At 44.4% G+C, this 23,496-nt stretch overlaps 1 protein-coding gene across 2 annotated transcripts in view; it reads right to left on the bottom strand.

Moving 5' to 3' along the window:
* The window catches only part of LOC124142222, a 39,879-nt gene that overhangs the window by 5,612 nt on the left and 10,771 nt on the right, over positions 1-23,496 (bottom strand). The window contains exons 3-17 of one of the 2 annotated variants that reach the window (XM_046510562.2): positions 14,148-16,283; positions 13,791-13,997; positions 13,240-13,472; positions 12,645-12,744; positions 10,880-11,032; positions 10,112-10,261; positions 6,608-6,721; positions 6,427-6,480; positions 6,013-6,081; positions 4,414-4,578; positions 2,515-2,739; positions 2,016-2,203; positions 1,253-1,403; positions 663-906; positions 230-509 (exon numbers count right to left, since the gene is read on the bottom strand). In XM_046510562.2, coding sequence (XP_046366518.2) covers positions 230-509; positions 663-906; positions 1,253-1,403; positions 2,016-2,203; positions 2,515-2,739; positions 4,414-4,578; positions 6,013-6,081; positions 6,427-6,480; positions 6,608-6,721; positions 10,112-10,261; positions 10,880-11,032; positions 12,645-12,744; positions 13,240-13,472; positions 13,791-13,997; positions 14,148-16,283 — 4,469 coding nt within the window. The remainder of the gene's footprint in view (positions 1-229; positions 510-662; positions 907-1,252; positions 1,404-2,015; positions 2,204-2,514; positions 2,740-4,413; positions 4,579-6,012; positions 6,082-6,426; positions 6,481-6,607; positions 6,722-10,111; positions 10,262-10,879; positions 11,033-12,644; positions 12,745-13,239; positions 13,473-13,790; positions 13,998-14,147; positions 16,284-23,496) is intronic. The other variant, XM_046510563.2, reaches the window with a different exon arrangement.

Genomic DNA, 23,496 nt, shown 5'->3' with positions numbered 1-23,496 from the left:
CAATAATTTCAAAGAAGCGGGTCAAGGCGGATCAGGTTTGTCATCAATCAGAACAACGATGCAGGAAAGGCCTCAGAAATCACTCATGAGAAATAGCTTTAAAAAATATGGTTATTTTTGCAGAATTTATATGTTATCAACATGACAGTAATTTCCAAAATTGTACACAAAACATGAAACCTTTACGTCCAAATCATACCCGAAGTCTACCAAAGTGTGCTGCACCCACCTGTTCTGTGTCCAGCGTGACCCGGAGTCCTATCTTGATGGTCCCTGCCTCCTTCAATCGGTCCAGGTGTTGTGTGAGGCAGATGCACGTCGCTGATGCTAGCGTTTCCGCCAGTCGACTCAGGTCCACCGGCTCCCAGCGTGCTCCACTGTCCTCGTTCTGGATGAAGAAGACATCTGTCCAACGGATGGCGCGGTGCTCCCCTACGTAGTCGGTGGAGTTGTGGATGTGGATACTCTCGACTCCATCGAGGGACATCTTGTCAATAGGACTCTTCACACTGAAGGTGGATTAACAGACAAAATAACATGAGGATGGAGACTGTGAGTATAACAACAACAACAACAACAACAACAACAACAACAAAAACAACAACAACAACAATATTGGCGATCTTGTCCTGACATTTGTGATCTTGTCATGGTCCACCTACCCAACATTGGTATTCTTGTCGTCGTCCACCCATTGAAGGACCACCACCTCCTCCGGCTTGTCAATTGTGGCGCTGCCACAGCCGATGGTGTAGTCTGTCATGTCTTTGATGGCCTGTTTCACTGCCACCATACATTCTGGCAGGATCTGCACCATCAGGCCGTCCTCTACTATGCTCGACTTTGCTCGTAGTCCTGAGCTTGTCTTCAGTGCACCATTAAACACCACAAAACTAGCACCAGTCACTGCAAAGACAAGGTTTGCTTTCTAATGACAATTTGGTTTATTACATTGACAACACTATGATAAACCTGGTTAACAATGTGTGGCAGCAAAAATTATTACAACACAACCATAAAAGGTTAAAGCTGTGAGTGCTGTTGTACATAACAACCTTAGCCCTACGGCTGTAGTATGTAAGTCTATGTTAAAGTATGGGAGATATGATCACCTTAGTGCTACGATCGCTCTGTACAACAGCACCGTGATGATTAAACAGGGTGTGATACAGTGGATATAAGTTCCTACAGGGTCATAGGTCATAGGTCACAATGGTGGAGGTCGTGGACAGTTGGAGGAATGAAAACTGACCTTTGCGAGGTTTGTTCTGGATGTTGATGGCCTGTGTTTGATAGTTGCCCTCGTCGTTCTGAATACACACCAGGTGGGAGTCCGCATCCGCACTGAAGCTGGAGCCCAGGGCCATCACATGCTCATTACTGCTGTTCACCATCTTCATCAGCTGCAGCAAAAAGAGACATCATGGCCTTAATCCACAAGGCAATCTTTGCGCTGTCATAGGTCTATGCTAATGCATGGCAGTAACGATCATCTTAGCGCTGTCATAGGGCTATGCTAACGCATGGCAGTAACGATCATCTTAGCGCTGTCATAGGGCTATGCTAAAAAGCATGGCAGTTACGATCATTTTAGCGCTGTCATAGGTCTATACTAAATCATGGCAGTTATGATCGTCTTCGCGCTGTCACAGAGCAATGTTAAAGCATGGGAATTACGATCGTCTTCGCGCTGTCACAGAGCAATGCTAAATCATGGGAGTTACGATCATCTTAGCGCTGTCGCAGGTCAATGTTGAGGCATGGGAGTTACGATCATCTTAGCGAAAAGATCGCGATGTCAAACAGGGCCCAGATGGCAAGGTGACCCGACTTGATTTTTCTTTTTTCTTTATTGCACTGGTCTGACAATTATTCATCTCATGTCTACAGACCATACCCTTTTGGGAGGCTTTCTTTATTTATTGCAAGTTTCCTGAGTGAAACAACACTACCTTGAAACCACAATCAGCTTTACTCGTTCACATGGCTGAAGGGTAATATGTTATGTAGCTCACCTCATCGTATCTGTTGCGAGGGAAGTTGATGACGGTCTTCTTGTCCTCCATGTGTATGTGGACCCCTCGAATCTGTGGCAGCATGTACTGGTAGTTCCGGAAGTCGGCCAGCAGGTTCATGATGGTGTGGCCAATCTCGAAGAACACTGGCTTGCGGTTGCGGATACTCACCAGAGGGCAGGGGTAGTCTGTGGATTGAATTAAAGACTAAATACACATGGTGGACCTTTAGATGTGCCAGGTGACTCTCACCACCTGCAATTCTTCCATGTAAATATAATAAACTGTTAATTCAAATTAGTTCATTTCAATATAAAAAAAACAGCAAGTGACTCCGTGGCATTTGATTGGCTAACCAAACAATTTTGGGCTGAATGATGTCACTGGCATTGACTTACTTATATATAACAACCGATTTTGTGCAGACCGCTTTTTATGTTTATACCTCCATAAATGCAAAATAAAATTGAAGTCAGTACAGCAATAGAGCAGTGCTTACATCTGTATTCAGCCCCCAGTCGGAGCAGGAGTCGTAGGGGGAACACTTTGGCCCAGGGCGTCTCCCACTTCTGTAGCAGGACGCCAAACAGATGTGGTGGTGATGGCAGCAGCAGCTTCTGCAGACACTGGAAAGTTGGTCGCAGGTAGAGGAAGCCTCCGTGGTCTCGACTGTCCAGGAAACTCTGGTTGAAGATTGTGTGCCCCATGTCTGACACAGTGTTACCTGTAGCAAGCAGATGGGGATTAGTGGCAGCAAGTAGCAGAACGCCATCTACAACACTGTCATGCTGCATGACAATTACTGGGGCAAGATTTTTGTGCTGACACTAGTGATACACTTGGATATTGTCACTAGGCTGTACTGTCTGTTAACAACAACCAGGGTATGCTGTGAACTTGTACCGTTGTACTGTAGTCACTGTCACTAGCCTGTACCTTTATGATGAAATTCTTGACAAATGCTTAAAGCTCATCTAGAAATGTCTGCAATATACCCATCTTTCCCGGCCTCCTCTTACGTGGTGTATATAGAAATGTCTGCCATATACCCACCTTTCCCGGCCTCCTCGTCTGTGGTGTGTATAGAAATGTCTGCAATATACCCATCTTTCCCGGCCTCCTCTTACGTGGTGTATATAGAAATGTCTGCCAGTGTACCCACCTTTCCCGGCCTCCTCGTCTGTGGTGTGTATAGAAATGTCTGCAATATACCCATCTTTCCCTTGTACATGGTGTATATAGAAATGTCTGCCAGTGTACCCACCTTTCCCGGCCTCCTCGTCTGTGGTGTGTATAGAAATGTCTGCAATATACCCATCTTTCCCGGCCTCCTCTTACGTGGTGTATATAGAAATGTCTGCCAGTGCACCCACCTTTCCCGGCCTCCTTGTACATGGTTTGTATAGAAATGCCTGCAATATACCCATCTTTCACGGCCTCCTCTTACATGGTGTATATAGAAATGTCTGCCATATACCCACCTTTCCCGGCCTCCTCGTCTGTGGTGTGTATAGAAATGTCTGCAATATACCCATCTTTCCCTTGTACATGGTGTATATAGAAATGTCTGCAATATACCCATTTCCCCGGCCTCCTCGTACATGGTGTGTATAGAAATGTCTGCCAGTGCACCCACCTTTCCCGGCCTCCTTGTACATGGTTTGTATAGAAATGCCTGCAATATACCCATCTTTCCCGGCCTCCTCATACATGGTGTATATAGAAATGCCTGCAATATACCCATCTTTCCAGGCCTTCTCGTACATGGTGTATATAGAAATGCCTGCAATATACCCATCTTTCCAGGCCTTCTCGTACATGGTGTATATAGAAATGCCTGCAATATACCCATCTTTCCCGGCTTCCTCGTACATGGCGTATATAGAAATGTCTGCCAGTGTTCCCACCTTTCCCTGCCTCCTCGTACATGGTTTGTATAGAAATGCCTGCAATATACCCATCTTTCCCGGCCTTCTCGTACATGGTGTATATATAAATGCCTGCAATATACCAATCTTTCCCGGCCTCCTCGTACATGGTGTATATAGAAATGCCTGCAATATACCCATCTTTCCCGGCCTCCTCGTACATGGCGTATATAGAAATGTCTGCCAGTGTACCCACCTTTCCCTGCCTCCTCGTACATGGTTTGTATAGAAATGTCTGCCAGTGTACCCATCTTTCCCGGCCTCCTCGTACATGGTTTGTATAGAAATGTCTGCCAGTGTACCCATCTTTCCCGGCCTTCTTGTACATGGTGTATGTAGAAATGCCTGCAATATACCCATCTTTCCCGGCCCCCTCGTACATGGTTTGTATAGAAATGTCTGCCAGTGTACCCACCTTTCCCGGCCTCCTCGTACATGGTTTGTATAGAAATGTCTGCCAGTGTACCCACCTTTCCCGGCCTCCTCGTACATGGTGGCAAAGTGGCAGAAGATGTCCCTGGCAGGTCGGCTCTCGTCAGGGAAACACTCCAGGATGATGACAATCTCGTCCTGACCCACGGTGCACAGGCCACGCGTCGTGAAGGACCAGCATTCACGGTTCACGCAACAGTCCACTGTACCCATGGCAACAAGTCACTAACATCGCATCAACATTCCAGTATCCATACTAACATTTCTCAACATTCAACAATTAGCCGAGTGAAGGAATAAATCCTGTGTTTAGTTTGCTAAAGCTAAATAGCTTCAGGAATTTGTCCAAACCAGCATTCTAATTTGTTTAAATTCTGTCAAACTGTCTTCAGTTCTCACTACGTCATTTACATACAAACATTGGAACTTGGTGACCTTGATCATGAGTCCAAGAAAACATCCGGGATATCGGGCGAGTTTTCAGACCAAGTCCACGGGAGTAGAAAGTGGTGAGGTGAAATGGGGTTTAACATTGTGTTCAAGGTTATTGCAGTTATTGCATGCTAGTTGTTTGTTTATTTGTTGTTTAGCAATATTCCAGCTATATGACGGCGGTCTGAAAATAATCGAGTCTGGACCAGATAATCCAGTGAAGGACATCATGAGCATCGATCCACCCAATTGGGGTCGATGACATGCATCAACCAAGTCAGCGAGCCTGACCACCTGATGCCGTTAGTCGCCTCTTATGACAAGCATAGTCACCTTTCACGGCAAGCATGGGTTGCTGAAGACCATATCTACCCTGGATCTTCACAGGTCTTTTGAATGCACGTGTGTATGTGTATGGCTGCTTGTAGTAGGCCAGACTTAAGCTGATATTATAGTGCTAGCCCACTGAGACTCCATGTTGCAGTTTATAATGGTTATCCTTCGTGGACACAGCATACTGACTCTGTGCAGACCAGTCCTTGTTTTATTGTTACAACCCACAAAAAATCCATTCTGTTATAAATGAGCTTTGCCCAAAAAATCATACAGACTTTGACAAGTACAACTAATAGCCATGTTTGTAAGGAAGAAGTGATTAGTGGTGGGGATCGAACCACCAAACCTTCCGCTCTCTGGGCAAATGCTCTATCCACTTGACCACTAGATACCATCTAAACATAAGTTACACATAGACTGTATTGTTACAACCCAAAAAAAATCCATTCTGTTATAAATGAGTTCTGCCAAAAACATTCATATAGGTGGTGAGGTGAAATGGGGTTAAACGTTGCGTCCAAGATTATTGCACTTATATAGTGACGTACATGCACGTGTATGTGTGTGTGGGGGGCTGCTTGTACTAGTCCAAACTGATGCAGATTTATAGTGCTAGCTCACTGAGATACTATGCCGCAGTTTAACATAAATACCCCACTCAGACCCAGTATACTGACTCCGAGCAGACCAGTCCTTGTTTTAGCCCCTTAATGCCAAGCGCCAGACAGGGTAACAACAAGTACCATCTTTTAACGTCTTTTGGTATGACGCTCTGGCGGTCAAAATTCACATAGACTTTGACAAGTACAACTGATGGCGCAAAGCCATGCTTGTAAGGAAGAAGTGAAAAGTGGCTAAATGCTACTTACACATGAGGATCTTGACAAGCACCTGCAGGTTGCTGTTGATTGCAAATATGATGGGTTCAGCTTCGTCATCTGGAAACAAGACAAGAAAAGATGGCTTTAACACCATGCACATGGGCACAAAATGTAAAGCTTTCTGTTGTTTATACATCATCATATGATGCTAAAAGTTGTGAAAAACATCACTTGTGTTACAGATGCTACTGAAGTGTCTTTGGCACAGACTTCCAATACTTTTTGAACACAGGAATATAGTTGGAGGTATAAAACACCATTCACTCACTGAAATCACTTGTCCCTGCAAAACCTTTCTCCCATTCAAACAATATTCAACATACTTCATTTTATTCGAAACCCCTAAAATATTTGGTCCATTAATATAATGATTAATGTGGATTTCAAAGTATCTGTCCTTACTTTTAATCTGTGGCAAATGCTTGTCTGGGTCATAGTTATCTTCCAGACTGACATCTGCAAAAGAAAGAATGGATTCTTTTAATGCAACAGCCAGGCTAAACATCAACCAATCTACTGGAGCTAGTCAAGAAGGCTATCAAGGCGAATGAGTCAGTTAGCACTCTACTGCAGCTAGTCTCACCTCCTGCATCTGTGAGAGAGTACAGTGGGGGCAGACCATCTTCTGGGATAAAGCACCTGTTCCTCGCATTCTCACTTCCTCTCAGCCTCCTGGTCTTGGGTGAGGATTGTCCACCTAACATAACACATCACTATCAGTGTTAGAGATTACAAACAGAAGATTTGTCAAATGATTTGCTGCTCAAACAAATCGACAGATGATCCAAACATGGCTCATCCTGTTGCCATGGTTACAACATCACTAAGAACAAATATTCTATAATTTACAAAAGAAATGACAATTTTTTCTCTCAAGTAACAAATAACATGCTTTTTACACAAAAGAAATCTATAAAATTCATTAAATTCCAAATATATTTATTAATCCTCCATTAATTATACGAATACTAGCTTGAAATAATCATTTCCTCCACCGATCATATGTTCCATTGAGTGCAATGCTCAAGGCCGAGACCACAAGCACTGCCTGGGACAAAAAGAGCCAATGACACCACTCATATACTGATTGCTTCTTGCCAACTGATGCCCTTAACCATATCCTCCAACCACTTCCTACATCCCCCTTCTCCCATCCATTCCTACATCCCCCTCCTCCTATCCATTCCTATATCCCCCTTCTCCCACCCATTCCTATATCTCCTTCTCCCACCCATTCCTATATCCCCCTTCGCCAACCCATTCCTATATCTCCTTCTCCCACCCATTCCTATATCTCCCCATTCCTATATCCCCCTTCCCCCACCCATTCCTATATCCCCTCCTCTAAACCATTCCTATATGCCCTTCCCCCACCCCTTCCTATATCCCCCTTATCCCACCAATTCCTATATCCCCTCCTCCCACCCATTCCTATATACCATACCCTCCTCCCATCCATTCCTACATCTCCCTCCTCCCATCTATTCCTACATCCCCCTTCTCCCACCCATTCCTATATCCCCCTTCCCCCACCCATTCCTATATCCCCTCCTCTAAACCATTCCTATATGCCCTTCCCCCACCCCTTCCTATATCCCCTCCTCCCACCCATTCCTATATACCATACCCTCCTCCCATCCATTCCTACATCTCCCTCCTCCCATCTATTCCTACATCCCCCTTCTCCCACCCATTCCTATATCCCCCTTCCCCCACCCATTCCTATATCCCCTCCTCTAAACCATTCCTATATGCCCTTCCCCCACCCCTTCTCCCACCCATTCCTATATCCCCTCCTCCCACCCATTCCTATATACCATACCCTCCTCCCATCCATTCCTACATCTCCCTCCTCCCATCTATTCCTACATCCCCCTTCTCCCACCCATTCCTATATCCCCCTTCCCCCACCCATTCCTATATCCCCTCCTCTAAACCATTCCTATATGCCCTTCCCCCACCCCTTCCTATATCCCCTCCTCCCACCCATTCCTATATACCATACCCTCCTCCCATCCATTCCTACATCTCCCTCCTCCCATCTATTCCTACATCCCCCTTCTCCCACCCATTCCTATATCCCCCTTCCCCCACCCATTCCTATATCCCCTCCTCTAAACCATTCCTATATGCCCTTCCCCCACCCCTTCTCCCACCCATTCCTATATCCCCTCCTCCCACCCATTCCTATATACCATACCCTCCTCCCATCCATTCCTACATCTCCCTCCTCCCATCTATTCCTACATCCCCCTCCTCCCACCCATTCCTATATCCCCCTTCCCCCACCCATTCCTATATCCTCTCCTCCAAACCATTCCTATATGCCCATCCCCCACCCATTCCTATATCCCCTCCTCCCACCCATTCCTATATACCATACCCTCCTCCCATCCATTCCTACATCTCCCTCCTCCCATCTATTCCTACATCCCCATCCTCCCATCTATTCCTACATCCCCCTCCCCACAACCGTTCCTATATCTCCCCATTCCTATATCCCCCTTCCCCCACCCATTCCTATATCCCCTTCTCCCACCCATTCCTATATCCTCTTCTCCAAACCATTCCTATATGCCCTTCCCCCACCCATTCCTATATCCCCCTTCTCCCACCCATTCCTATATACCATACCCTCCTACCATCAATTCCTAAATCCCCCTTCCCCCACCCATTCCCATATCCCCTCCTCCAAACCAATTGCTATATATCCTCCTCCCACCCATTCCTATATCCCCTCCTCCCACCCATTCCTATATACCATACCCTCCTCCCATCCATTCCTACATCTCCCTCCTCCCATCCATTCCTACATCCCCCTTCGACCACCAATTCCTTTATCCCCTTCTCCCACCCATTCCCATATCCCCTTCTCCCACCCATTCCTATATACTCTCCTCCCACCCATTCCTATATCCCCCTCCTCCCACCCATTCCCATATCCCCTTCTACCAACCCATTCCCATATCCCCTTCCCCCACCCATTCCTATATACTCTCCTCCCACCCATTCCTATATCCCCCTCCTCCCACCCATTCCCATATCCCCTTCTCCCACCCATTCCCATATCCCCTTCCCCCACCCATTCCTATATACTCTCCTCCAACCCATTCCTATGCACCACTATGGGTCAATATCAAACGTGAACATCAAACACACAACAACAGAATTTGTTATGATGTAAGCCTTGTAACCAAATGTGATATAACAATCCTAACGTGAGCGGTGTTGGATGTTCAACGCTGTGTCAAGTGCTGTGTTGACAGCTATATTCAGCATAATTTCCAGCTGTATTATGTATGGCCTGCAAATAAGCAAGTCTGGATCACCCGGAATCCCCACAGTACAACCAGCATAGGTTGTTGGGGACCAATGAACACCCGGAATCCCCACAGTGCAACCAGCATAGGTTGCTGGGGACCAATTCCCACCCTGAATCCCAATTGTATGAGGGCCATAGGTTGCTTGGGACCAATTCCCACCCGGAATCCCCACAGTACAACCAGCATAGGTTGCTGGGGACCAATTCCCACCCATAATCCCAATTGTACGAGGCCATAGGTTGCTTGGGACCAATTCCCACCCGAAATCCCCACAGTACAACCAGCATAGGTTGCTGGGGACCAATTCCCACCCATAATCCCAATTGTACGACGGCCATAGGTTGTTTGGGACCAATTCCCACCCGGAATCCCCATGTCAGTGCCACATGTGTCATGGACAAAGACACAGAGAAATATGTCACACCAGCAGCAATAAGAATGAAAGCAGTGAAAAAACCCAGCAAAGTACCACTGTGGTAGGACTGATTGTTATGACTGAAGAAGAACTACTAGAATATACTTGTCCAGATCGTAGCCACAAATGTAATGTTAAAGCATCTCTGTAAGACACTTCAAATTTATCAATTCACTGTTTTGATTACGTAATTATACTTTCACATCATCACTGATAAATCATTGACAGAAAGTATTAAAACTGATCCCTCCTCACTTCAAAGGTAACAAAGAGATTGTTCAATCTCAAAATATGACAAGGCAAGAACATGCATAATCCTACACAAAAGCCACATTTTGATAAATTTCACCTTGTGCCTTCTCCACCTTCTTCTGAAGTCGTCCCGTCCGCCGGGGGGGAAGTCGAGCTTCACTAGACCCATCCAGCTCTGTCAAATCTCCGCCTGGCCGAATCCCATCCGAGAACATCACTTGTTTAGGCTCCGCTCTTCGCTGGCTCCCTACACAAGGAGTGGGAGAAAAATTGGACCAGAGCGACACCCACAGACAGCATGCAAGTCACTATCTAGCTAGCTACCAGGCCACAGCAACATTCAACACAAATCATAGAAAACACAAATAAGGTGAAAAGGAACAATTAAGCCATTCAAACTATAAAAAAACACATAAAATGAATGAAAACATCACTTAAACAATTTTGAGACCAGATACTAAAATGCAAAAGGGAAGTAAAAATGGTAGTCGAAAAATTCCCGAACTGTATTAATCGTGTGATGAAGAACAGAGTGAAACGAGTGCAACTGAATCAACAGAAGAGATGATGGAGGAAGCCGAAACTAGGGGTGATTGGAGAGCTGGGTACATAACACACGCTTCTCAGGATAAACACCGTATACATCCTGATTCTATGCATGTTGGAGAAGAGCTATAATGAAGTGGGCAACAAACTGAAACACTGTTTCACAGTAAACAAAACAAGAACATCCACCATTAAAATTATTGATATGTGTGTTTATTGATTTGGCTTGAAAGTTCTATTAACATGAGCAAACAATCGAACATCTGGATAAATCTGTTGATGAGTTGAGACTGAAGGCACCAGCATGGCTACAACTCACCCTCTCGTTTAAGGACGCCCACCGGTACCAAAACAGTGGGCAGGGGGGCACGTGCATTAGCCTGCTGCTGAGGTGGAATAGTAGAGCAGTATTCGCTGGGGTTATTGGGGTTGGGGCTCCGGCGAGACGAACCACCGGTCGGCGACCAATCAGCTGGGAACACCAAGCAGAAAGCAGGATGAGCCAGCCGCCACACGTGATCACATGATGACAGCAAGCCAATCACATGCAAGCATTTGGAGCAACCACCAATCCAATAAAGGCACAAGTTTGACAATGGTCCCATATTATTTACAGAAACTATTAGTTATCAACTTCATTGGCATGTTCCACAATGAAACCCTAGTTTCAAGTCTTACCTCCCCACAAAAAAGTTTTTTTCTCTTTCTTTTTCTGGAAGTAGTTACAGGAAGGGAATATTACTTTTGCACTATTTCTATATGTTTTCTCAAAATATGGCCAGACAAGTTTGTATAGTTTCATTGTTATAAGGGCCGACACACACAAACACTGGATTAGGCACCGACACATGCGAGAAAGCTGAAGATGCAGTAGTCTAGGAACATGCTCACTAGATGTCAATCAAAGAAGATAGACAGGTGGTCTGACAGTGCCCCGCCCACATGTGACTGACAGAGGAGGATATGAGTTGAGAGGCCTTCTCCAGGTTTATCAGGAAGCTTGAACGATCAGTGACCATCAAGGAGATGGTAGTGGTGAGGGTGTTGTGTGTCTATAGAGGCATTAGTCAAAGTTAGGTGAAAAACTCTCTAGGAAAGAGGCTGTGATACAGTGTCCTCCTTCTTCATCCTCCTCTTCATTGGCAACCCCACTTTGCTGTCAAAATGAACACACCATGTCCTGAGTCTATCTCACAGTTTGTGTGTCCTGATCGTTGATAGTCGAGTGGTTGATCGTACGTCCTGCTGGTTGATTGTCCTGTTGGTAGAACTGTCTGTCAATCGTGATAGTTGACTGGCTGTCCTGGTAGTTGATTGTCTGTCTGTCCTGGTAGTTGATTGTCTGTCTGTCCTGGTAGTTGATTGTCTGTCTGTCCTGGTAGTTGATTGTTGAGTGGTTGACTGTACGTCCTGCTGCTTGATTGTCCTGGTGGTACAACTGTCTGTCCATCGTGATGGTTGTCTGTCTGTCCTGGAGGTTCATTGTCCGTCTGTCCTGGTGGTTCCCTGTCTGTCCTGGAGGTTCATTGTCTGTCTGTCTGTCCTGGAGGTTCATTGTCTGTCTGTCTGTCCTGGAGGTTCCCTGTCCGTCTCTCTGTCTGTCTTGGAGGTTCCCTGTCTGTCCTGGAGGTTTCTTGTCTGTCTGTCTGTACTGGTGGTTCCCTGTCTGTCCTGGAGGTTTCTTGTCTGTCTGTCTGTCTTGGAGGTTCCCTGTCTGTCCTGGAGGTTTCTTGTCTGTCTGTCTGTCTTGGAGGTTCCCTGTCTGTCCTGGAGGTTTCTTGTCTGTCTGTCTGTACTGGGGGTTCCCTGTCTGTCTGTTCTGGTGGTTCCCTGTCTGTCCTGGTGGTTCCCTGTTTGTCCTGGTGGTTCCCTGTTTGTCCTGGAAGTTCCTTGTCTGTCCGTCTGTCTATTCTGGTGGTTCCCTGTCTGTCCTGGTGGTTCCCTGTCTGTCCTGGAGGTTCCTTGTCTGTCTGTCCATCTGTCCTGGTGGTCCCCTGACTGTCCTGGAGGTTCCTTGTCTGTCCATCTGTAAGTCCATCTGTCTTTGAGGTTCCTTGTCTGTCTGTCCTGGTACTGTGTCTCACCTGACTGCAGAAGCTGATGACACTGCTGACACACCCGGGCCTCCTTCAAGTCCATGTAGGCCAGAGCACTCTTCTGGCTGCAGCATGTAGAGCAGAACACCTGCAGAACAGACAACCACTGCATACACCTACACATCAATATAACAGGTGAAAAGAGACACGAGTCTTGCCCCGGAGACTAAGATGTTCTACCTCATCAGCGGATATGCTTTTATTAATTGCTACCTATTTTGGAAGACATCACACAGAAACTACAGACCTAGTCAGAAGAAACTAGGCTGCACATATGATGGTTAATAACTCGTAGCTTCACAAACATAAATGTTAAACAATTTGTTTTTTGATTAGAAAGGTCGTTACACAGAATTCTCCTACAATATGATCATGTAACTGACTTGGTATCGGTCTAACAAAGTATTAAAACAATTTTCGCCTACTCAGCCAATGCAAAACACTTCTGACTCAACTAGCGTAAATCTGTATCTTGGCACAATTATCTGCCTAATTTACTATGATCATATGGACTATGATAAGATGGATGGAAACGTGAGTTGACCTGGCTTGCTTCTCGACTCCTCACAGTGACCTAACTGACCTTGCCACAGGCTCTGCAGTGATGCCGCCTCTTGGTGAAGGTGAATTTGGACAGGCACTGCATACAGTTTGGTGCCTCGTGGTCCGGCACCCAGGTGGGGGCAACCCGACCCAGGTTGGAGTGGATGATGGAGGGCGGGGGAGGCTCACTGGACATGGGTAGAGAACCCTCCTCCTCTGTTACCCCAGAAGCCTCCATGAGCCCCTCGTCCCCTTCACTGTACTCTTCCCCCACTGCAAGCACAACATACAATCAGATGCTGACCTGTCGGTACATACACATGAACAAGGAGTGCCATTCAGAAGGAATAGTCGACTTATATACAATAATGCCATTTTTGTTACTTTTTTTCTGTTAATGAAAATTGATGAAATTATATCACATGTTAACAAATTGTTGTCAGGAATGTTACAATATTAACATTGTTTTCAGACAAAAATAGGAGATCCCCATATCCAAATATGGGGGATAACATCAAGGAACCTATAATACTCTCTTATTTGTAACAATGTTTACATATTTTCCATGACAACCGTGGACTGTGTACTTACCTGACTGCTCTGCAGTCTCCTCCTCGGGGATTTCCTCCTGCATCATGCCAATGCCCCGCATCCGCCCACTCGTGTCTGGGGATCGGTCTCCGGGCATAGCCAGCTCTCCCCGAGGGGGCAGATTCAGACTGGTGGGGCGCCTTAGCTTGCCAGGGGGGGCTATCTGACCTGATCCTGGACTCCAGGAGTGGGGCCGGGCAGGCATACCTGGAAACAACCAACTGTATCAACAGGTATCCTACAACTGTACTTATGTATCCACATACAGAAACAAATCTGCTGTTATTAACAATAAAGCCACAGAGCTAAGTAATTAATCCTAAGAGCATGTGTCAAGGCAATAACAGGGCCACTTACCTGCCTGTACGTTGAGCCCTGGCTGGACAAGCTGCTCCTCACCCCGCCTCATTATCGGCATGTCGTCCATCGTCTCCCCAGCTCCAGCAAGGGCAGTCACCTCTCCAACCACCTCATCTTCACTAGTCTCCCCCTCCATCCTCCCATCATCAGGATGTCCATCTTGTTGGTTTAGCTGGTTATTGTGTTGCTCGGCCGGCATCCTGTCCATCCTCTGTCTCTGCTCCTGCTCTATCTGTTGGCGGATCTCAAAGTTTGTCAGTTGCTTGTGTTCACTGCCAGGAGCAGGATCCTCCCCAACCAGTCCTCCAGGAGGCTGCGAGAAACTACCTCCATACTGACTCCCACTGCCAGGGGCAGGCCCCGTCACCTCACTAGCAACCATGTCACCACTCTGTGATGACTCTGGTTGCAAATGTCCTTCAGCCATTTGAGCTACAGATTCAGAAGTTTCAGAAACCTCATGGACAATATTATATGGAGAATCCATATTGATTTTTGAAAGTCCTAATAAACTATTAGGGCGATTCTTTTTAATAGCGGATGGATCTTTAGGTCTGGCTCCTACCCCGACAATGGGGGGACTGCCCTGCTCGGTGGGGCTGGAGTTGGCCTCTGGAGACCCACCAGCACTGCCAGTTCTCCCAACATCACTTAAAGATGATTCTTCTGATGTAGAGTTCTGATTTCCAAAGGAACCTTGTTCTGCCCTGGAATCAGACGAAACTCTGGAGTTGTTTTGAAGAGTGGGAACAAGATTTGAAACTGTCACCTGACCTTGACATTCAGTCTGTGGCAACACATCAGAACCGTTGTATGCACTTTGCAACTGTTTACTATTCAGTGATTCACAGACTTGATTCTGGTTCCCTGTCACATCCGTCCCCTCTGACCGAGGGATCTGCGAAGGAACGTTTGCCATGTCACCAGCTCCTGGTGGAGCAGAATATTGCACATTGCCCTTTTGATCATGCATGAAGTTTTCACTTCTTCCGATGTCGAGCACAATGTCTGGATTTTGAATAACCTGTTTTGTTATTCCATGCTGAGCACTCAGCTCATCAGTATTTACAACAGCACTTGGCTGGTTTTGTTGCTTGGAGTCAGACGAGTCCAATGAGTCATTGAGATACTGATCGATTTCATCTTCATCAATATCACCACTAACACTGTCAAACCCCACAGTTGTTCCCCCTGTGGACTGGAAATGACCTTGACCTGATTGTGTCCCATTTACATTATCAGGAATCTGCATGCCAGTTGGCTTATCTGTTGGTTTGCCGTTGGAATCCTTCTGCACAGGGTCTGCCTGACTCTGTCTTGTTGGCACACACTCAAGCCTTGCATAGGGCGCAGAATGCTGATAGGGGGCATGTGGTTGAGAACCAATGGGTATTGAATTATGTTCATGGAAATTAGCTATAACATTAACCTCAGAGTTTCCATGTCCAACAACAATGATGTCAGATTTTGGAAACGGTACGGAATCGAGTTCTCTCTCAGTTCTTGGTGTCAAGGCGTCAGTCTGCACTGCTGTCACCTGGGAAGCCACCAAGCCTTTAGTCGAGTTCTGGAAGTTGTCATTAACTACTACGCCATTATGTTTGGAATACATAGAATTATCAATATCATTATCACCATGCATAATGCCCTGATCCGAATTGTTCCAGTGCTCCTTCTCCGCCTCTCCTGAAGCTCTCAATGTCAAAACTGAATTTGGTTCAATACACAGATCATTACTCATGGAGACTAGATCAGCCTCCTTGTCAGACAAGCTATTCTTGTACTGAAGACCATCCTGCCTGCTACCACTGCCATACTGGATGCTACCTCCCAGGTCCAAGTCACCTCGGCCAAACTCCACATTTGTGACATTCTTCTTCAGATTAGCTAGATGTGTGGCATCGATGAAGTCGTGTTTCCTGTTACCTCCAGCGTCATATGGAGTATCATAGTCGTACATGCTACCTTCCAAGGTCCCCTTCCCTGCCAGGCCGTACCCCATCTGCAAGCCAAGTCCAGAGACAGGAACTTCCGCCACGGACTCCCATGGCTTGTCTCGGTGGGACTCCAAATACTCGGAGTATCCGCTGGGCCTCACTTCCTGGCCTGGGGTCAGAGAGTCTGCTGCCTTCTCTGCAACACAATACACAACATGGGAGGAACTTGCATCAGACATGAGCACAAGTCTAACTAACAACTCATTATTCCAAGTCTTGTTTATTTCCGAAATAACCCCTTTTCAGCACTTTCCTAATAATGACGAACATATGCTGTTAAAAAAACAATTATCCAAAGGATATCTTTGGTCTCGTAGGCAAGTGTCCAATATTTTTCCTGCATTAGCAGAGGGTACAAGATATTATAGATGATTTTTTCATTTGCACATGAACTCATTGACCAGCCGATAGCCATTGCAGACGAAGAGACACAACATATACTATCTGTTTCCTTTGATCAAGTATTCAAACTTCGGCATACATCATGGAACACACCAACCTCCATGTTACAACGGTCAACAGACCTGTGTTATGACATCTTGATGCAACCATAACAAATGCATAATTGTCATAACAGTCAAAACTTATAGAGTTAGGGGGTAAATATATTAACATATTTAAAGCAGCCACTCTCAATGACCATAGGATCATCATTAATATCTACCATCATAGCATCTTACCAAAAAAGAACAAATTTACTTCCTTCTTTCGCCAAAAATCCATTGCTAAGTCAACTACCTTGGCCGTGGAGTGCAAGTTGTGTGTGTGTGGGGACAGTGTACAAGGACGAAAGGCTGGCATCATAAGCTGCTTGTGCTGCATGACAAGGTTGCATGCAGAGACAGCCTTGGACAGTGACATGCTCTGACACAGCAGACTGATGACTCTGTGTTTGTATTGATCCGAGCTATCAATCTCCATTAGTTACAGCAAGTGATGATCATACACAAAACATTGTAGTTGCATAAATGCAATTAAACATGAACTAAATGTCAGCTTGAGAATATGAAAGTGATTTCAGGTCTAGGTTAAGTCGCGTCTATGAAGATGAGTCTTCACTTCAGATCCTAAAGTGAAGGCATGGGTGGCTCCAGTGCTGCTTCCCACAGACAATAACAGATCAGCCTGGCAGCTCCAAATGGAAGGTTCAAAGTGGAGGAGGTTGTGGACATTTATAGTAAAGGAGCACAGCCGGGGAGATAAAGTTTTGTTCAACACCTGCTACATGAAAGGTGTGACTAAAGTTTGGTCCAGTTGTGATTCCTGAACATTTTTAGGTCCCATGTATTAGGGCTGGGACTGGTAACTCGGGTACTCGTGTCGGGTGGGTACGAAGTAGGACCCGGGTACCCACAGGACTACCCAGACCCGTGGCGAGTCATTTGATATACTGTTTAATGACAAAAATTATCTGGAACTCCGTGGTTACACTACAAGTCACTAATGTTCGCATTTCTTTCTGACTATGCACCCATTCCTTCTGACTGTAATAGGTATGAATAAAGATAAAACTTCAGTCAAATACTGTATATGCATGAACAGATCGTTTTATACGTGTATCTAAATACATTTTACCAGGGCTACGGTCAAACTATTCCCAATCAGACACTTCCTACCCAACTCTTGAGACCTATAACAGGTACCTGGTTAGGGTCGAGTAATAGCAGGGTGGGTACCTGGTGGTAAAGTTGCACTCGACCCAGCCCTACTATGTAATCCTAAATTATAGGTAGCCAAAATGTCTAGTATGCTTTCCTGGACCAAACTGTATCGTCAGACCTTTTAGGTGTTGAACAACCTTTTTTCTAAGCCTTCTACAAGCCTTAGCCTCTAGACTATTAGGATGATTTACCCTGATAACCACAACATGGCTATGGTACTGATAGATCAAGGATTAAATTCAGTGTCAGTCAACTGCTGGATCTAAGGAACACAACTCTTGATGAGATAAGGCACACTTGGACAATGGAACATCTGTGCCAGCTACCATCACACGACCATCTTACATCATGTGCCCATCTACCACCATGTGTCCATCTACCATCATGTGCCCATCTACCACCATGTTCCCATCTGTGCCCATCTACCATCACACGACCATCTACCATCATGTGCCCATCTACCACCATGTTCCCATCTGTGCCCATCTACCATCACACGACCATCTAACATCATGTGCCCATCTACCACCATGTTCCCATCTGTGCCCATCTTCCATCACACGACCATCTCCCATCATGTGCCCATCTACCACCATGTTCCCATCTGTGCCCATCTACCATCACACGACCATCTACCATCATGTGCCCATCTACCACCATGTTCCCATCTGTGCCCATCTACCATCACACGACCATCTAACATCATGTGCCCATCTACCACCATGTTCCCATCTGTGCCCATCTTCAATCACACGACCATCTCCCATCATGTGCCCATCTACCACCATGTTCCCATCTGTGCCCATCTACCATCATGTGCAATTCTACCAACGTATACCCATCTGTGCCTATCTACCACCATATCGCCATCTACCATCATGTGCCCATCTACCATCATGTGCCAACGTACCACCATGTGCCAATGTACCACCATGTGCCCATCTACCACCATGTGCCCATCTACCACCATGTGCCAACGTACCACCATGTGCCGATCTATTACCATGTGCCAACGTACCACCATATGCCGATCTATTACCATGTGCCAATATACCACCATGTCCCCATCTACCATCATGTGTCGATATACCACCATATGGCCATCTACCACCATGTGACAACATACCACCATGTGCCAATGTACCATCATGTGTCCATCTACTATGATGTGCCCATCTACCATAATGTGCCCATCTACCACCATGTGCCCATCTACCACCATATGGCCATCTACCACCATGTCCCCATCTACCATCATGTTCTTATCACCCACCATGTGCCCATCGTCCATGATATGCCCATCTACCAACATATGTGCCAATGTACCAGCATGTGCCCATCTACCAGCATGTGCCCATCTACCACCATGTGTCGATATACCACCATGTTCCAATACCATGATGTGCCAAAGTACCACCATGTGCCCATCTACCATAATGTGCTCATCTGTGCCATGTACCATCATATTCCCACTGATGAATTAATCTATTTAGAGTACAATCTCTGTGATGTTTCTTTTCATCATGACATATCTGTCTGTAAATGTTCCTGAAATGTCGAAGAGTTCAAAACTACTGTTGGTCACCAGTAGTCTGTTTGTACTTGTACCTTGAACTTAACTTCTTAAGATCCAATAATTAACAGTCTAACAATATCCTCCCAGGTGACCTTAGCCATTGAAAGAGACAACACCAAAATTAGTTACATGAAAACATAGAGTTTCATGTCTGTAGAGTTAACTAAGCCTCCGAAAACAGACATTGACATTAAAAAAAACGGAACACCGACCTTGATCTTTGAAAAAAAATATTCATTTTTTTAACAAAGCAGGTCCCTATTCTAGTGAAAGTGCTTACACAAATTAATGATAGCATTGATACAGTCATTAATAATTTTGGAAAAGTGCAACTAGTCGGTGATTTCAATATTGTGGCCTTGACCATGCTGACCATGATATGGCCAAAAGAATTCCCCAGGGCCACTTGGAAGATGTTAATAATCTTTGTGTTTGTTTATGTCCTCCATGTGTGGTTATGTTCGAGCATAGGCCGCAAACAATCACTACAACTGCGTAGGGGCCAGCATGGAAGTTCATGTTCATGCTGGTGGAACTAGTTGTCATACAAACATACTTTAACTAAATTTTTTATCAAAATGTTTATCATTAGGACACAGACTTTCATTTTTTAGATTTACATTTGTTTATGAATTCTTTTTGGGGAGGTCAGTCATAAACAAAAAAATTAAAACGTTACAGGTTTTAAAACAATTTCTCCATCAAACCTAGCTGTGGGTCAATGAAAAGTGCTTGACAATGTCAGGCCGACTTTCAAGTGAGTGTCAGTTGGACGTCATTCCGTTTCAAGAATCAGACAGGAATCAAAACAGAATTTTTAAAGTTCATATATATTTTCCTAACAGCAGTCTAATCAGCAGATCTGTACTTATATTATTAAAATGTTTCCTTACTCATGTTACTAGACATGCTCTTCAGAAAACCATGACTGAGACTGATGTGTTGATGCAGTGTATGCAGACTTGGTTTTACCAGGTATACAGGATCATAATGAGCTGAGTAAACCCTGCTAATGGTACATCTGTCAACTCATTATAGAAAATGGTGGTGGGGCTGGTGGTTAAAGTGTTTGCTTGTCACACAGAAAACCTGGGTTCTATTCCCTATATGGGTGATATGTGTGAAGCCCATTTCTGGTGTCCCTCGCCTGATATTGCTGGAATACTGCTTAAATTGCCTAAATATTTTAAGACAATTGATAAAAATGCAACAAAATCGCAATAATTCTTTTCACTGTACTTGCCCTGTAAATCTGGAGCAGTGGTGCACCCAGTGAGACTTTTTTCCATGTTAACAGCATTTGCAGGGTTAGAGACTAACAGTTTTCGTCCACTAGTCCTTATAATGATAACATATAGCAAAACCCTTAAAAAGGGCAAATTTCTACTAGTCCTTATGATACCTTTACAATTGGGCAGTTTGGCAAGGACTATAGGACTAGTGCCAATTTCTAACGCTGCATTTGATGTTAAAGATACCATTTTTGAAAACAAAAGTTAAATATTCTTAACGCACACTGGTAAACATCCTCATTAAAGGTATATGCTTGACACACTTCAAAAGTGTGATTCCAGTCAATGTACTTAGATACTTTTGTTTGTTTGTTTGTTTGTTGTTTAACGACGCACTCAGCAATCTTCCAGCTATATGATGGCGGTCTGTAAGTAATCGAGTCTGGACCAGACAATCCAGTGATTGACATCATGAGCATCAATCCACGCATTTGGGATATGATACTGATTACTTGCTGGAATTGGTTTTTTAACCATTTTAGATAAATGGTAGGAACTCCTACTAAGTAAACTAGACTAGACTGATATTATTGGTGCAACCTCATGCTGGCTTCTCCAGAAATAATTCAGATCCAGTTTTCTTCAAGTTAAAAGGTGACTGCAAGTTCAAAGACTAGTACATGTTGGATGTCTTTCATTACACTGAGATTGATGTTCATATAGATTTGGTACTTTATGAGAGAAATTGTGTTTCCATGGAAACCGAATTAGGAGTGATATTGATCGGGGTATTTAGGGACATCTGACAGTGTTGTGATGAGGCAGAAATCAGTGTCAGCTGAGAGTGCATGCCATCAGTGCTGATCTGACCGATGACGCTGGATGCGGTGCCTGCTGCTGAGCCTGCTGCACTCTGTGACTATGGTGACTGCAAACAGGGAGCTTTTGCAAACCTTGACCCCGTTCACATCCTTAAATGTTGTACTGACCTAATTAGCACCCTCCCCTAATAAGTGCTGACTTGTCATCATGATTCAATTAATTAATTACACTTTGAAAAACTGCCCCCTTCGGTTTTGTTATTCAGATCTAGTTATTTCATGGTCTGGATGGTAAAGCTTGATTAATGTGTGTTTTTTCTGTTTAACGCCGCACTCAGCAATATTTCAATATTGTAAATTATCGAGTCTGGACCAGATAATCCAGTGATTGACATCATGAGCCTTGATCCATGCAATTGGGATTGATGACATGCATCAATCAAGTCAGCGAGCCTGACCACCCAATCCCGTTAGTTGCCTCTTATGACAAGCATAGTCGCCTTTTATGGCAAGCATGGTTGCTGAAGACCTATTCGACCCCGATCTTCAGCTTGATTAAAATTGGTCCAGAACAAGTGCCTCAATGTCTAGCTGGTATCCTTATATAAGCACCTACTTTGGCCTTTGTCTTCGTTAGGGTGATAATTGTGATAATTATAATTACTGTAAACATAGTGGCAAGTGTACAGCAACTCTGGCTCAGATTGGATAATCATCTGGTCTAGCATATATTGGGCAGATCCATTTAGTATCCTGAAGAACAAATATTGTACATCTAAAATATCTAAAATATGCAAGAAAACTTGATTGAAGTAATATGTTACATTTAACCAATTATACCACAGGTTGGATAGCATACCTTCAGTATAAGACACAAATTAGATGACATAACCGTGGTGTGTCTTATACCACAGCAGGGGTCCGGAAACAGTCATATGCGCAGGACGTGTCCGACTGGGAATCTCAAATGTCCGGTTAAAAATATTGCTTACCGGACATTTAAATTTTTCTGTCCGGACATTTTAAAAAGTATTGTCCGGACATTCTTAAATTTTGACCGGACATGATCAACAGTTAGGACTGAGCAGTTTCTGTCTGCAGTTGTAACACATTGAAGATTATCTACACTAACAAGCTTTGTTTGTTTTGATGGCTGTAAATACATTGTACCTACAATGATAGTTTATTGCCTATTACAGTGATTGACCGATTAGACTGAGTTGACACTGATTAATCGAGGATTAATTACTGAGAACATCTTGTTAATTTGAGTAAAATGTGTTTACAACTGTACATAAATACCTTGCATCATCATTGTACCTCATTATCCTCACAATGCTACGATACGTAACCTCAGACAAGAAGCGAAAGCGTGACGACAGCCAGTCGACCAGATCTGCCAAACCCTCAAAGTCTGAATGATCATTTTGTAAGTCGTGGCTAACGACTTTCACTTGGTTGACATACTATGAGGATTTGCAGATTTTATTGTTTTCAGTAGCCAGTCGTATATTGAATCTTGATTGACCGCCATTTTGCTTTCTGTGACGATCGATATCAATTTTTTTTACGGATGAAAAAGTATTCAAATAACTATTGCTATCAACGATAGTTTAGGATTTTTGATTATATTATCTGTCTTGTTTTTAAATAATCTTTAGTTTAAAAAAACAACTTTTCCCGTGAGGTCACGTGATAACCAAATATGGGATAATAGTCTCGATCCAAATGTTACAACGCGTACACTTGAGCAGACTCATGAATATTAATTAGACCGTTCACAACGTTGACAGATCGTTATTATAACAGAAACAAACGTATGTTTTCCATATATATCTAAAATGATATTATTTGTTATTAATTGTCCAGTGAATTAAACAATTTAAATTGAAACAATTCATAATTCATCATATTATGAATACGTAACAACTTGTAATTTGTGTTAAAAGTCGTACTAAAACACGCTGCATAAATGTAAATGTCCAATTGGGATTTTAAATTTTCCGGACCCCTGTACCACAGTACCAGCGAAGATCCAGGGTATAATAGGTCTTCAGCA

The sequence above is a fragment of the Haliotis rufescens genome, unplaced genomic scaffold (genome assembly GCF_023055435.1).
Source record: "Haliotis rufescens isolate VD_foot unplaced genomic scaffold, xgHalRufe1.0.p SCAF_2, whole genome shotgun sequence".
NCBI classification, from domain to species: Eukaryota; Metazoa; Mollusca; class Gastropoda; order Lepetellida; family Haliotidae; genus Haliotis; species Haliotis rufescens.
The sequence above is the reverse complement of the archived record's forward strand: the minus strand, read 5'-3'. Positions and strand labels throughout refer to the sequence as shown.